Below are 16305 nucleotides of genomic sequence, written 5' to 3'. Positions count from 1 at the left end.
CCCTTGTAGACCATGGGAATGCTGTAGACATCATATACCTCGACTTCAGCAAAGCTTTCAACAAAGTGCCCCATGATCTCCTGATGAGTAAACTAGCTCAAAGTGGGCTAGATGAAACAACGATCCAGTGGATCCACAGTTGGCTACAGAATTGGACTCAAAGAGTGCTTATCAATGGGACCTTCTCAAACTGGGGAGAGGTAACGAGTGGGGTACCACAGGGCTCAGTCCTGGGCCCAGTGCTCTTCAACATTTTTATTAATGACTTGGAGGAGGAGGTGCAGGAAATGCTGATCGCAGATGACACAGAATTGGGCGTGATAGCTAATACTTTGGAAGACAGAAACAAAATTCAAAGTGATCTGGATAGACTGGAGCGCTGGGCAGAAAACAACAGAATGACATTTAATAGGGATAAATGCCAAGTTCTGCACCTAGGAAAAAGAAACCAAATGCACAGTTACAAGATGGGGGATACGTGGCTCAACAACACTACAAGCGAGAAGGATCTTGGAATTGTTGTCGATCACAAGCTGAATATGAGCCAACAATGTGATGTGGCTGCAAAAAAGGCCAATGCTATTTTGGGCTGCATTAATAGAAGCATCGCTTCCAAATCCCGGGAAGTACTAGTTCCCCTCTACTCAGCACTGGTTAGGCCTCATCTGGAGTATTGTGTCCAGTTCTGGGCACCACAGTTTAAGAAGGATGCAGACAAACTGGAGAGGGTTCAGAGGAGGGCAACAAAGATGATCAGGGGACTGGAAACAAAGCCTCATGAAGAGAGACTCAAAGAACTGGCCATGTTTAGCCTGGAGAAGAGATGACTGAGGGGAGATATGATAGCACTCTTCAAGTACTTGAAAGGTTGTCACAGAGAGGAAGGCCAGGATCTCTTCTTGATCATCCCAGAGTGCAGGACACGGAATAATGGGCTCAAGTTACAGGAAGCCAGATTCCGGCTGAACATCAGGAAAAACTTCCTTACTGTAAGAGCAATACGACAATGGAACCAATTACCTGGGGAGGTGGTGGGCTCTCCCACACTGGAGGCATTCAAGACGAGGCTGGACAGCCATCTGTCAGGGATGCTCTGACTTGGATTCCTGCATTGAGCAGGGGGTTGGACTTGATGGCCTTGTAGGCCCCTTCCAACCCTACTGTTCTATGATTCTATGATGATGGGAGTTGCATTCCAGCATTGAAGGCCACTCTGTTGGGGAATGCTGCTTTAAGGTGGTTTTGCTGCAAGAGACTTTTGCTGCAAGAAAAAAAGTCCTACAACTCCCAGCATGGCTGGCTGGGGAATGCTGGGGTTATAGGACATTTTTCTGTCTAAACATGCATAGGATTGCGGCCTAAAGCGGTTATCGCCGTAGAAATTGCTCCAGTGATGGCTGGTGGCTCCAATTCCGGTAGGGCTGTGCAGCCATTCTGGGGTTCAGAACCAGCCAGAATTCCAAAGGAGCTATCCAGGGTGCTACAGCTATCTTAGGGGTGCTGCACCTTGCTTAGGTCCTTTAGAGTTCTGGTTGGTTTTGACTGAAAACGAGAATGGAAATTGGAGCCACCAGTCTCCACTGAGTTGCTCACACAGCCATTTGGGGGGCGGGCTCCATCGTCCTTGGATCGGATCCCTTGTGACTGGCAGTCCCTGCTCCCGCCAGGGCTGCACAATCTTATCTAGGATGCATCAAGAGCGCTGGTTCAGTTTGTTCTCGGTAGCTGCGAGTTGAGCAATGATTAACTCAAGCCAGCTGCAGGAGGCACTCTGGGGTGTACCGAGGGGGGGAGGAGCCCTTGGACGTCCAACGACAGCCGCAACCTGCGACAGCAGCCCCCTAGCTGGAGGCAAGCGAGAGAGAAATGAATCGGGCCTGATCTCTCTCTTCCCACGAACCTTTTTGGGCGCAATGTTCGACAAGGCTTCCTGTCTAGGTTTTTTTCCTTTAAAAAGAAAATAAAAGGATTTTTTACTCTTTTAAGACACGGGGGCGGGGCGGGGGCCTCAGCCCAGTGCCTATCAAATCTTCATAAGCAAGATGGATTTGCTTGTGATCCAAGTCAGGTACGCAAGCCTTTTAAAATATTCCCGTTCCGCAAAATAGACTTATTTTGCCGGACTGTGAGGGGCGATGGTTTGTAATCTCTTGCTTTTGATACTCGCTGTTTTGTTTTCGTTTTGACGTTCTGAAGATGTATGACGATGATGATGACGAGTTTTCAGGTGTGTGTGTGTGTGTGTGTGTCTTTAACGAGAAGCTGGGGTACAAATTCTTGAAATAAGCAAGTTCCCGTCTCCCCGGGAATACCTCACTTTTTGCAATTAGATTCCACCTTTTAAATTAAAATAGGGGGTGTATAAGAAATCTAGATCTGGAAGCGTATGTCAATTTCACTGGATTCGCTGCAGCTCTAATCCATATTAGTTGCTCATCCAGCTTCATTGTATTTGATTAATATTGCAATCCCACGCACCTTTACATGGGAGTAACTCCCACTGAAATCAGCGAGACTAACTTCCGAGTAAACAGGCATAGCATCGGGTTGTACTTTCCCCCTCTCCGCCGCCCCCCAACTCTCTTTCATCCGGATAACCACTGAAATTTCGCCCTCGCTCCCCGCAACCTGGGAAATAGTGTCTGTGTTATACGCAGGCGCCCCCCCTCCCTTAATTTTTAAAAGTTAAGCCCCTGCGTGGTTCGAGGAAGATCCGGAGGCAAAGATAGACCAGCACGCATGCGCGTCTCAACATTTACCACAACTCCCAGAAGACATTGGTGCCAAGGCCTCTCATTGGCCACTCAAGGTTCTTTTAAAAATTCCGAAGAAAGCGAAGCGGGGGGGGGGGGTGCTCGCGGCGTAGGCGTATTGCGCATGCGGCGAAGTCCAGCCACGTTGGTGACCGTATCCGCAGGGAAACTGACCTCCCTCGGTGCGCATGCGTCCACATCTGACGGCTCAAAGTGCGCATGCGCTGGGCTCCTAGCACCCCGGAGTTACCTGGACGGCCTTTCTGCGCCATCTTCAGGCGTATGCGCCCCTTTTATTTATTTATTTATTTCCCTCTCCTTGCGCCTGCATTGAGCGCCGCTCTGCTGCTACCGATCCGGGCTGTGCACGGTAGGGGGTGAGGGTGAAGATGGCGGTTGGTACAGTGATGGGTGTTGGGGGGGGGGAGAAAAAAGTTCCTAGCTTTGCGCATGCGCTCCGGTTACTGCTTTGGTTCTGCCCGCCCCCGTTGCATGGTGGGAATTTAGCTTCCTCCGCTGATCCGGGCCGTGGCGCATGATGGGAGTCTGGTTCTTTGTGGGTATTGGTATTTTACTGGCAATGCAGTGTGAGAGGCCAAAGCCTCCTTTTTGAAAAATGAAGGAAGGAAGAAAAGCGTAATGAAGTGGGATTTGAAAGTAGATGCCAAATACACCAGTTAGACTCAGAAGTTCCAAAGTCATTTATGTTGTCCCTTCAAAATAGCAAATTCCTGCCATCAAGGATGTACATCAGGTTTGTCCATCTTTAATACTGCCCTTTCCTTCCCTGGAGTTAGCGCTGGGTTTACAAAGAGCTCGGAAAAATGGGTACATTTATATGTTACATTCAAGGAGGGTGGCTCTATCTGCCTCTGCAGAGTGTATTTCTTTCCAAAAAGCTCTTGGCAACCCATGGTCCACTTTTGTGGTGGCAGGTAGCATTGCTACAGTTCTTCCACTGCAGGTTCTCTTTGTCCAAGCCACAAGAACAGAGTAACACCCGTGCACAAACTCATATCTGTTTGTTTTATGTGATACTGTAGAAAATACAAAACAGACATAAATATATAAGATACAACTGATCTAATTTATCCAGTAAAGATCGAGATTGAATATTAGCAACATTTTAAATTTCAAATCCTAAATAGATTTACCAGGGAGTAAACTCCATCGAACACAGTGGGGCTTACTTCTGAATAAACATACATAGGATTGTACTGTTCTGTTTATTATTCTTAGTTAATGTGTAATAAGTCCCAACACCTTCTGCACTCTAGTGCAGATTAAAATCGCTTTTTCACCTATAGATATGTTTAGGGGAAAGAGCATTGTTTAGCACTCTGCTTTGAATATTTACTTGTGTTAAGAGTAAGTTCATTCTGGTGATCCAGGAACATAGGACGCTGCCATACACTGAGCCAGACCACTGGTCCATTTAGTTCAGTATTGTCTACACTGACTAGCAGCAGCTGTCCAGGATTTTAGGTACAGGTTTCCCCAGTCCTACCTGGAGATGCTGAGGATTGAATCTGTAAAGCATGTGCTCTACCACTGAGCTACAGCCCTTCCTCTAGCTAGCACAGGGGTGGGGAACCTGTGGCCCTCCTGATGTTGTTGGACTCCAAGTCCTGTCAGCCCCAGCCAGCATTCCCAATGGTCAGGCTGATGGCAGTTGTAGTCTTAACATCATCTGGAGGGCCAGTGGTTCTCCACCCATTCTGCATCCCTTGTGCAGCAACAGATACACCTCTTTTGCTTTCCTGAAGAAGTATGTCGATTGGATTTTGTGACAAACAGAAAAGTCCCCCCCCCCCAACTCCCCCAATTCTGGCTCCCTGGAAATTTTGTCAGCTTTGCTACATGTTCATAGAATTAAGTAGTACAGTAGTAGAAGGTATAATGGGAATTCAGTATTTTTACTTAGTTTTCCTCTCCACCCCACCCTTCCTTCAGCAACATGGCTCTAGTATCAGCTGATTCCCGCATTGCTGAAATCCTTGGGGAACTGCATCAGCTTATTAAGCAGACACAGGTAATGTGACAGCTTTTCCAGTGTATCTGAAGCTATAGGAAGAGGGTTGGGTGAGATGGAAGAGAGTCTCCTCAGCTTGTGGCTGTCCACAATGGGAGAGGGAAAGGACTTTGCAGCACTTTCTTGGGATGGATTTGAATTTGCGGCTGCCATTTTGTTTTGGTGTTATGTCAGAGGGTCCGTATAGTTATGACTGAGTGAGGGTGGGGCCAAGGCGGAGAATTGATTTGGATTGTGACAGGTTGGGAGAGCACATTTTGGGTGTCAAAATAGGAGTTGTGTTGCCAGTAATAAGGTAACCCGGAAGCTCTTTCATCGCCAGGAGGAACGATTGAGGAGTGAACACAACCTGGTGAACATCCAGAAGACACACGAGAGGATGCAGACAGAAAACAAGAGTGAGTTGGGACTGCCAATATTGCAATGTCTTCATACAAATCTGTGCTGCAACCACTCTTGGAATACTGTGTACAGCAGCTTCTTCCCAACCTGGCGCTTTCCAGATGGGTTGGACTACAACTCCCACCATCCCTGTCAGCATGGCTGTGGATGCTGGGAGTTGTCGCCTAACACATCTGGAGGGCACCAGGTTGGGGAAGACTGGTGTGCAGTTCTGGTTGGTGCATCTAAAAGAGGATATTGTAAAGCTGGAAAAGGTACAAAAAGTGGAAATCAGAAAGATCAAGGGGCTGAAGCAGCTCCCCTATGAGGAAAATTTATAGCATTTGGGCTTTTTAGCTTAGAAAAAGGGCAAGTAAGGGGGACATGATAGAGCTGTACAAAAGTATGCATGGTGTGGAGAAAGTGGAGAGGGAGAAGTTTTTTTCCCTCCCTCATAATACTAGAACCCAATGGGGTCATCCCATGAAGCTGAATGGTGGGAGATTCAGGACACACCAAAGGAAGGACTTCCTTACACAGCACATATTTAAGCTATGGAATGTGCTACCACAAAATGTAGTGATGGCCACCAACTTGGATGGCTTTTGAAGGGGACTGGACAAATTCATGGAGGAGAAGGCTATCAGTGGCTACTAGTCATGATGGCTATAGACTTGTTTCCAGGACTGGAGGCAGTACGCCTGTGTACACCAGTTGCTGGGGAACAACAGCGGAGACGGTGGTTGCCTTCGTTTCCTGCTTGTGGGCTTCCCATTCATCACTGTGGGATCCTGGATAGGATAGGCCTTTGGTCTGGTCCGGCACAGCTCTTTTTATGTTCTTTAAACATATAAAGCTGCCTTTTATTATTATTTTATTATTAAATTTATTAATCGCCCATCTGGCTGGTCACCCAGCCACTCTGGGCGATGTACAACATACAGTAAAACAGTTTAAAACAATACAATTCTACCATAAAAACATTTTCTAAAATACCCTAACCCACCCCAAATGCCTGCCTGAACAACCACGTTTTTAATGCACGACGGAAGCTCATTAAAGAGGGGGCATGACGGAGTTCCCTAGGGAGGGAGTTCCACAGAGTGGGGGCCACCACAGAAAAGGCCCTCTCCCTCATCCCCACCAGTCTAGCTGTCCTGGCTGATGGGACAGAGAGAAGGCCATCCGAGGCTGATCTTGTTAAGTGGCGTGTCTGGTGTTGCTGGAGGCACTCCTTAAGATAGGCTGGGCCGGAACCATATAGGGTTTTAAAGGTCAAAACCAACACCTTGAATTTGGCCTGGAAAACAACTGGTAACCAGTGCAACTCCTTCAGCACTGGAGTAATGTGATCTCGCTGGCGGCTGCCTTTAATCAGGTGAGCCTCCGCGTTCTGTACCAGCTGCAGCTTCCGAACCGTCTTCAAGGGTAACCCCACGTAGAGCGCCTTATGCTCTGCAAGGCCTTGACACTTTCCCGTCTCTCTTGTCTGATATATCCCTTGTCTAAAGGGCTAGGATCAAGGAACAGAGTGTGTGGGAGGCTGAAAGCGAGGCCTCCTGTGTACAGCCTCATCTGCCTGTCTTTCTTCCTCTCAGTCTCTCCATATTATCGGACCAAGTTGCGGGGCCTCTACACAACAGCCAAGGCTGATGCAGAAGCTGAATGCAAGTGAGTGTAACTGAACGTGTTACGCTCCAGTGGGGAGGCCTTGACTCCCTTTTCAAGTCTCCACTGACTCTGATTTGCCCCCTTTCCAGCATCCTGCGTAAGGACCTGGATAAGATTGCTGAGATTAAGTCCCTTCTGGAAGAACGCCGGATTGGTGAGTACAGTGGGGTCCTAAGGAGGCAAACTCAAAGGTACTGGGTGGGCCTACTTTAGAGCTTTGGGACAAACTGCTCCAACCCCATCCCAGGCTAAGCCAGCAATGCTTAACTCTCCAAGGGACTGGGGAAAGTAGGGCAAGAGTGGGACAGGGCTACCCAGTCTGTTTTGTAGGCAGTGTTTGGGTTAGCTTGACTTCCCTTAGCAGTGGGGTTGTGGGTGAAAAAAGGCCGATCCTATCCTGCTGCCAAGAAGCTCCCATTAAGGCGCCCGCATGCTTCATTCTGTTGGGTGGCTCAGGGAAGGGTGCTCCAGCCTCCTAGTTAGATGTGGCATTCTCTCAAAATGGCTACCTCTTTGCCCTTTTAGCCCATTTGCTGGCTCCACCTTCATACCCAGGGCCAATAGGAGGGAGGGGGCCTGGCCCATGCCACTGAGTTGAGCGTTGGATGCACTGGCCAAGAGAGCTCTATGGCCCCCAGAACAGCCTTCTCCAACCTGAAGTTTTGGACAATAGTTCCTATCACCTTTGTCTATTAGCCATGCTGGCTGGGGCTGATGGGAACTGCAATCCAAACCAGAAGTTGTGCCAGAAGTTCCAGTCTGGGGTGTGGAGGGAGCCTCAGGTTGGTTGCGAGTGAAGATGGGAGTTTGTGATCCACGGGTTGGAAACCTACCCATTGATTTGGAATTTCCTGTTAATGGTTCTAGAGGACATCATACGTTTAAAAGAAATGCTCCAAAATCCCTTATGACTAGGGGATCACGAGGTGTTGATACCTTGATTCATCCATGATGAGGAAATAGCGAAGAAAGTTACAGCATTAGTGAGAGCGGTTGAACATGGCTGAAGCATGGAGACTGGCCCCCAGATGGACTCCTATGGGAGTCCAGATACTTTGTCATCTTAAGCCTCATTGAACCTCTTTCAGCCTGAGGGCCAAATTCAATTTCAGGGAAACTCTTGGGGGCCACGTTCCAGTGGTGGACGGGGCTGAAGGAAAATGGGTGGGGCCAGAAATACCAGCCTATTTTAGCTTAAAGATCTTACTGCCAATAAATAAGCCTTAGGAGAAGCATTTCAACGTCTTATAATGGGCAAAAGCCAGGAAACCACAAAACAATTGGCAGTCAGAAGGACAGGGGCAGGGCCAGGTGAAGGGGACATGGCCATCTGAGAATCCCGTCTGGCCAGATTTGGCCCCAGGCGGGCTGGATATGGACCACAGACTTCAGGTTCAACACCCCTGTCTTAAAGCATAGAGTTGGCTTTGAACAGGTAGGGTGTAATCTTATGTGTGTTTAGACAGAAAAAAGTCCTACAATTCCCAGCATTCCCTAGGCAGTTTTATGCGGGCTGGGGAATGCTGGGAACTGTAGGACTTTTTTTATGTCTAAACATGCATAGGATTGCACTCCTAGACTGTTGCTCTGAGTCTGCCCTTGTTGGGGTACGCGAGTCCTGAATGACTTTTGTATCCTAACGAAGTCCTCCTGATTGGCTTCCCTCTCCCCCTTACAGCTGCCAAGATTGCTGGCCTCTACAATGACTCAGAGCCCCCCCGCAAAACCATGCGCCGTGGCGTGCTGATGACACTCCTCCAGCAGTCGGCCATGACTCTTCCTTTGTGGATTGGGAAACCTGGAGAGAAGTGATTATTCAGGGGGTGTGGTCGGGGCGGAGGACACATTTTGAGTGGTTATACTTCAGCCACGCTTATGCCCCTTTATTCTCTATCATCCCCCCCCTCCCGAAGGCCTCCCCCACTCTGTGGCGCCATCCCTGCCTCTAGTGATTATGTGGCCAAACCAGGGGACAAGGTGGCAGCTCGTGTCAAGGCCGTTGATGGGGACGAGCAGTGGATCTTGGCTGAAGCCGTGAGCTACAACCATGCCACTAACAAGTGAGTTGTGACTGGTGCATCTGGAGCATAGTCCTGGCTTAGAGGGCATTCTGGGGTTCTTCCTGCTTTCATGGGTCGTGCTTTGCTTGTGGAACTCTGATTGAACAGGCATTTGGAGCTAGGAATGCTTGTTTAAACAGCCAGAAATTATGACTTTGAAGTCTGCGGACTTGGTGAGCTTTCCTGCCTAAAATCCTCAGAGAGGAATTTATGGAATTCCCAAAGCCAGAAAGGACTAGGGATGTCGGAGAATTCCTCCATGGACCCCAGTGAGACTGGATTCCAAAGAATCCAGCCTCCAGAGTCCGTGGAGGAACGGATCGCTTACCTCTGCCAACCTGCGAAGTCCTTGGCCGGATCCTCCCTGCCGCCAGCTCCGGAGTGCCAGCGATATGGCTGCCACTGCCATATCGCTGGCTGAGGCTGACTGTCTCCGGATGCAAATGGCGTCCGCTACGCCATTTGCGGCCATAAAGGTCTTAGATCAAGCTAAATGCAGCCATAAATGGCTGCATTTAGCTTAAACTAAGGGCTCTACGGCCGCAAATGGTGTCTGTGGTTTTTCACGTGATAGGCTAGCCGCATGAGCGGAGCCGGCCAGCTAGGATTCCGGGGGGAGGGACGGATCGCCTTCCCCCAAGGGCGGATTCCTGGCCGGAATGACAGGTAGGGAATCCGCCCATCCCTAGAAAGGACTGTCCAGTTTTGAAGTCTTCAACGTGGTGCCCATGGGCAACATCAGAAGAGGCTCCCTCCCTCTTCTTTTATTTATTTTTTAAAGAATTTTTTTTAACTGGGAGGCTGGCATGCTGCAGACTGAAGGCTACCCACCAGCGCCATCTTTATTTGGGTTCAGAAGTGTGGTTTTGTTTTTTGGAGCTCAGCTCCCACCTCTGCCTTGGACTTAGGTTCTTGGACAACTTACTTTTCTCACCACTTTGCCTTCTGGGAAATTAGCGTTTTGTGACCAGCCATGCCCACCATGCCAGCCATTTTATGAATGGGCACAACCTTATGGCAGCCATGTTGTGGGAGCACCCACAGCACACTCCCCAAATTCCAAATGTACCCACCAACCCAGAAAGGTTGAGGACCCCTGATCCAGGTGTTCAAGGAAAGGGACCCTGGTGTTCTCTGTGTGTGCGTGCTTCTCTGTTCACTGAACCTAAAATGCTGTATATTGAATCTCGTCTCTAACAATTCAGTAGCGTTAGCCTTGTGGGGGAAGGACATTGCCAGAAAGTTTGATTTGGTTCTGGTGGATCACCTCTGCCCTGCTGTCCCCTTTGGAGGTGACCGTTGGGTGTGTGCGTTTACTCTGGGCATCTTCTTGGATGTCAAAGGAGGTGTTCCATGATGAAGAACACTTAGGCAGGATTGGGTAAAGTCATTGATTTCCCAAGTTCCGCTCAGGTCATCGGCCTAGAGATTTCCTCACCCAAATAGTGCTCACTGAGGTCTTGGAGCCGAGGCTCTGGCCTGTGTTCTGGTGGGTGGACCAATTTCTCCTGGCTTGTCCTAGCTTTGGGCCCACCATCTGCTGGTTAACAACGCAGACCCTGATGGCCAAAAGTGGTGGGTTCTTGGGTACCAAATCTGCACAGAGTTTTAGCAGACAATACAAGGCCATGCTGTAGGCCAGGGGTAGGCAACCTGGGTGTTGTAGGCCAAAACATGTGGAGGGCCACAAGTTGCCCACTCCTGCTGTAGGCCAAATCGTTGCCAGGAAAGGGCTCTTTTCCTCTGCTGTCTGGGTAGAAATGGCAGTAATAATAACCAAGTAAGAAGATGGATCCTAACTTTTCATGGACACGATTTACATAGACTCCTCCTTACTTTCTCCTGGGCTGTCCTGTGCTTTCAATTACTTTGAATTCTCACCTGGCATTTTCTCTTCTCCAGGTATGAGGTGGACGACATTGATGAAGAAGGGAAAGAGTAAGTAAGGGACGGTGGGGGTGGTGGCCTACTCGGCGGGTGGGGCGGGAGACATCAGATTTGCCTACCTCTTTTCGACCAGATTTCAATCTCTTTTCCGCAGGCGCCACACTCTGAGCCGGCGTCGCATCATCCCCTTGCCCCAGTGGAAGGCCAACCCTGAAACGGACCCTGAGGCCCTGTTCCAGAAAGACCAGCTGGTCCTGGCCTTATACCCACAAACGACCTGCTTCTATCGAGCGCTTATCCACACGCCGCCCCAGCGGGTAAGGAAGAGGCCGAGGGACAGTTCCTCAGTGGGTGGTCCATGCCCTGCCAGCTGAGGCTGTGCTTATGGCGTAGTCCTGTCCAGATGCCTGTCAGCCTCGGAATTCGGATGCTGACAGTCACCCTATGCAGAAAGGGAGGAACATGGAGGTGATCTTCACCTCTGCGCTCCTTCTGCTCTGCGTTTCACGTAAATGGGCGTTTTCGCTCATCTAGCTGAGGTGTCAAGGGTGTTGGGGGAGAAGGCTGGGGAAGCTGGAGGGTTCCTCATGAGCCAGCCTCCCCAGTCCCCTCCTCACCCTCAGGAACGCCCCCCTTTACCTTCCCTCTGAGGACGCTTTTCTGACCTTGGAGAGGCACTCAGCACATTTCTCTCCACACTGGCTGCAACGAAGATGGGGCGGGGAGCTCCGACACCTTAGTTCGAGGTCGGAGCACTGTGTCTGACCAGGAATCCAAACTATCATATGCCCCCCCACACGCTGTTTAGGGGCTATAGAGTTGCTTTACCCCTCGCTTATTGGTCTTGTGCTGGCTCGTATAGACCCACCCAACATAAAAGCTGCCTTGCTGGATGAGACCAAAGGTGCCTCAAGCCCGGGGGCAGGGATTTCCGGCCCACAGTGCCTCTCCATTTGGCATTCAGCCCCCCATCTCGACCCTGTGTCTTCTGGCTGGTTGTGCCTGTGGCTGCATGGGGGTGCCCCGTATTCCACAGTGGAAATTCCATTCGTTCACTCTGTGTTATGGGAAAAGAAGTCCTGTTCTTTTGTCCTGAACCTCCTGGAAGTCCTCGTTACAGTGCTGTGAATATCAGGAGCATGGGACAGCTTACAGTTGCCCACTCTGACCAAGAGGGCTGCAGGTCAGGGGAGTGGGCTTGTCGGCCCAACAGTTTAGCTCATTAATGTTGCTCTAAGAGGAATTGATTCTGAACCAATACAGTTTGGGTCACAGGGGCATAAGGCAGCCTTACCCAATCTCGTGCCCTCCAGATGTATTGGAGTACAACTCTGTACTCCATCAGAAAGAGAAACTGTTGCTAATGAGTCATCACTGTGTAAGTTTCTCTTTCTGATGAAGTACAGAAACAGCATCAAATTCCAGAGTTGTCGTCACTGTTTACTATTGTTATTACTTGTTTAATAGTAATACTCATGTACTAAATTCATTTATGTAAGAGTATATTCACTTTTGTATGCATATATTTACCATTTTCATATTAAGAGACATTTTCAAGCTGTTATTACTTGCAAGGTAAATGTATATTATTCATTATCCCTAATTGTTTAAATCACTTAATTTCCCATGGCGAATGCCACACCATCTGTATTTCCCAAGTTCACTAATCTATCATCTATTTTGACTCTGTGTTTGCAGTATTGTCATATCTACATTCTTGCTACACAAAGGGTTTTTTGCAGTTAATTGTATTGTTACCACACCTGGCTGTGTTTTTCAGATACGTTGGCCCATTGTCTATTTGAGACCTTGTACTTCTTCCTGTTACAGCTAGTCCTTGGCGTGCATGTTTCCACTTTTTACATATATCAAACATGTTCTTATCTCAAGTTTCCTTATTATATTGAGGGTTTGTTGACCTGTTCGGGGGTTGTAGGCCAACCCATCTGGAGGGCTCCAGGGTGGGGGAGGCTGGCATAAGGCAGTGGACCTGGGGCCTTTTCCCTCTGTGGTAATGTGTCTCTCTCTCTTAGCCCCAGGATGATTACTCAGTGCTGTTCGAGGACACCAGCTACGCAGATGGCTACTCTCCGCCCCTCAATGTGGCCCAGCGCTATGTGGTGGCTTGCAAAGAAACCAAGAAAAAGTGACCCTGCCCTCTAGTGGGTGGTGGTGGTGTAGCACGGTGAGGAACCAGAGCTCTCAGATGGACTTTTGCAATTGCAAATTGAATACAGCAGAAACGAACAGAAATCCCTCGGGTGCAGGAGACAAGTTTATGACCCCAAGTAGTATAAATCCCAATGCGAATCAAGCTGTCAGCTTTTCACCAGCGGAATCCATTGCAATTTACCTAGATGGTGATTTCCAACAGTTCACTGCCATTGTGGGAGTTGGCAGCTCCTTTTGGAGGTAGCCATTTAAGACACTGCAGTAGATACTCCTGGATGAAGAGGTAATTTCTTGAAACGTGTGGGGATTTATGCTACATGGATTAATAAACTTGTTTCCTGCACCTGTTGGATTTCTGTTTGTTTCTGCTTTGTGGGGGTGCCCATTTTGGTGTGTTCAGATTTAATAAAGCATCGTGTATTTATCATCCCTTTCTGGATGCTTCTTTCTACCAAAGAATTTCGAAAGCAAAGGTGAGGTCTGGGCCTTCAGTGGCCCACAGCGTGCTGTGGAAGCGAGATGTAAAATCAGTCCAGCAACTTAAGATTCAACAAGTGAGCCTGGATTAGTGGCTTTCCCAAGGATCAAGTGAGTGGTGGGTGGGAAACTTTTTGTTTCTGGATAAGAGGATTGCTGGGCTGTCTTGCCAGCTGAGGAAGTTTGTTTTAGTTTGGTCTCATTCAGCCTCTGTACCGCTCTTAGCAAGCTTAAGTCAAAAGGGTTACTGCTGTTCTAATCCTGTTAAAATATTCTAGTAAGGCAGGGGTGCAGAAAGAACCTCAAGGTCAGGGGCCAAATGCAGTCTGGCCATCCAGAGTTCCCCAGATGGCCCTGCCCCCGTCCCCTGGCTCCTTTCCCCCAACTGCTGGTGTGGTGGTTTCCTGGCTTTAGGGCAGTTTTTTCCCCATTCTAAAGGGTCAAAATGCCTTTCCTCAGGCTGGTGTTTCTTCCCCTGCCCCTTTTGTCTTCTGCTCCGCCCACCACTGGAATGCAGCCCCCAAGAGCTTCTCCCAAATATAATTCGGTCCTCAGGCTGTAAGAGTTTCTGCACCCCTGTAGTAAGGCTTTGCCTAGAACCTCTTGTATATAAGTTCAAACTGCCTTCCTCAACCAGGTGCCCTCCAGATGTGTTGGACTATAGCTTCCAACAGCCAGTGGCCATGTAGTCCAACACATCTGGTGGGCACCTGGTTGGGGAAGACTGAGTTAGAAAATCTCCGGAAGTGACCACAGTGATGTGGAGATGCAATAATCTTAGAAGAGAAGATGCTCTAGTTTTTCTGTAGCAGTGAACCTGGTCAGCAGTCTGGATGAGAGACCACTGAAAGCTCCCATGTAAGAGCAGGATGTACATCTATAAAACAAAATGGGTTTGAAGAAGCCTGGCCCACCCCGCCGGGAAGAAGTCTGGCAGCGCTACTGCTTTTCAAGGCCAATTGTGTTTTTACAGAGCTTTGGCAGTGAAATGTCCTATTTATATTGAGGGTGTGATTTATGGACTCCCTTTTCCCCTCCCTATTGACTTTTTGGGGAAGTGTTTGCTTTTGAAAACCAGTTCAAGCAATTGGAGAGATGTCATATGAATGTTTTAAATACGTTCTGTAGTTGGAGAATTTGAGACTATGTCTGCATCTTAACAAAGAACGCTGCATCCAAGCTTGAATTGAAGCCGAATGGAACCAGTGTGGGGTAGGGGTTGGAGTAGCCTCCGGATGGTTTGGATTACAGCTCTGAGCATCCCTGACCATTGGCCCTGATGGCTAGAGCTGATGGGAATTGAAGTTGATGTCTAAAACAGTGGAGGGCACCAGGTTGGGGAAGTCTGATTACGGCCAAAGAAGTCCTGGTTCAAATTCGCATTCACCCTCCTATTTTACTGGGTGGCCTTGGGCCAGTCAGCATCTGTCAGCCTGACCCTGCCTCACATGGTTGTTGGGGAGGAAGGAAGAAGATAACCATGGATAAAAATGCAATAAATAAAACTGTGATTTTGCAAGACCAGGGCCAGTGCTGCAGCATCTTGCTGGCTGTGGATTCCAAGCACAGGGCGGTGGGATTTTCTTTTTTTGTGTGGCAGGGCACAGTAACGATTTCAGGCCTGCAGTTTTATATTGCATCAGGATACTGGCCACTGAACTTTATATCCAGTGTCTTTTAAGCTTGTTAAAAGTCCATGAAACCTTTTACAGGCTTTGCTGATTAACTTCGTTAACTTCTCTGTCCAGCTGATAAGAGCACTACCAAGATTTTGGCCTGGACAGTCTTCTCCAACCTGGTGCCCTCCAGGTGTATTGCACTACAGATCCTAGCATCCCCCAGCCAGATTGCCTTCCACAGGGAATGAAAGCAACTGCTAACCATCACGTATTTTACCTGCCTGTTCGATAGTTTTGCCTCAAGGTCTCTGCTGGGTATCTTGTTGACTAAAGCATGTATTTTGAGCTGGAGCATTTACAATTGCTTCTTTCTGTTGACCCTACCCCCTGACCCACTAGATGCCACCTCCCGATGGTGGAGGCTCCATCCTCTGCCCAGTCAAAAGATAGGTTCTACCCCTGACCCATCAAAAACTCACCAGGCCCTCCTGCTCCTTGTCAAGTCAAACCCAACCTGGCCCCACCCGCTGATCAAGTCTTTTAAAATTCACAAGTTGGCAACGCCATGTGCTGTTGGAGGCTTCTGGGGATCTAGATTCTGACTTGCTCTCCCTGCAAACTCTGCTGTTGGCTGTCAAGTGCATCTTAGTGTGAATCTGCCATATCTAAGAATGTGTATCTGCTGCAATTCTACAATAGCACCATGCCAATGAGAATTTAGTAGTGGGCTCAGAATTCAGTATTCTGAAAACATCCGTGCGCTCCTTTTTAATATAAAAAGCAAGTTTCTAGCCCTTAAGGCTGAAAAACTAGGCTTAGCAGCTTGTGCGTAACACTCAGTGAAATATCAAGAAACCAGATGGGCTGATGGTGGTTTCTAGTGGTTGAGGATGAGAGCTGACGTATTGCTCTTTGATTCTCCCAGAGAGTAGCAAAAGTGAGACCACTTACTCAGACTAAGCTAATGTCTTATGTGCTCTGTTGTCACAAAAACCAGCTGTTATTTTAGGAGTCTGAGCAAAAAGGAACTCCTGAAATACTCCACCCTATTCACAGGTGGTGGAATGCAGGTGGGGAGAATTCTCAAATGGTTTCTTGGGGTGGTGTTTATATGTGGGTACTATTAGCAGTTGCTGCAGCGTGTCTTTATTTCCTAAGGGTTTTTGCGTGTGTGTGCTTCTGCCACTGTTGCCACCACCAGCAGCAACAGAATTCCTGTGTTGGCAGCCTGGCCACCATTTTGTATCCCCCAC

The 16305-nt window shown here is 48.6% G+C and overlaps 1 protein-coding gene across 10 annotated transcripts; it reads left to right on the top strand.

Annotated features, from left to right (window-relative positions):
- The first annotated feature begins 1806 nt into the window (after window positions 1-1806).
- Window positions 1807-13383, top strand: SGF29 (SAGA complex associated factor 29). Of its 10 annotated transcripts, none has more exons than XM_084805286.1 (10): window positions 1807-2068; window positions 4707-4785; window positions 5108-5183; window positions 6765-6837; window positions 6927-6991; window positions 8516-8645; window positions 8751-8897; window positions 10800-10835; window positions 10939-11101; window positions 12818-13383. In XM_084805286.1, exons 1-10 carry the CDS (start codon window positions 2043-2045, stop codon window positions 12932-12934), a joined length of 912 nt encoding a protein of 303 aa, XP_084661412.1. In that variant the 5' UTR covers window positions 1807-2042; the 3' UTR covers window positions 12935-13383. The 10 variants fall into 10 exon arrangements, with proteins under 10 accessions (XP_084661412.1, XP_084661411.1, XP_084661414.1 ...); XM_084805285.1 differs by having other exon boundaries at window positions 1824-2068; window positions 10918-11101; XM_084805288.1 differs by having other exon boundaries at window positions 1849-2227; window positions 10918-11101.
- The last annotated feature ends 2922 nt before the right edge of the window (window positions 13384-16305 follow it).

This window comes from Heloderma suspectum, chromosome 6 (genome assembly GCF_057233095.1).
Source record: "Heloderma suspectum isolate Gila_16-S chromosome 6, 16-S_ref, whole genome shotgun sequence".
Classification (NCBI taxonomy): Eukaryota; Metazoa; Chordata; class Lepidosauria; order Squamata; family Helodermatidae; genus Heloderma; species Heloderma suspectum.
The sequence above is the reverse complement of the archived record's forward strand: the minus strand, read 5'-3'. Positions and strand labels throughout refer to the sequence as shown.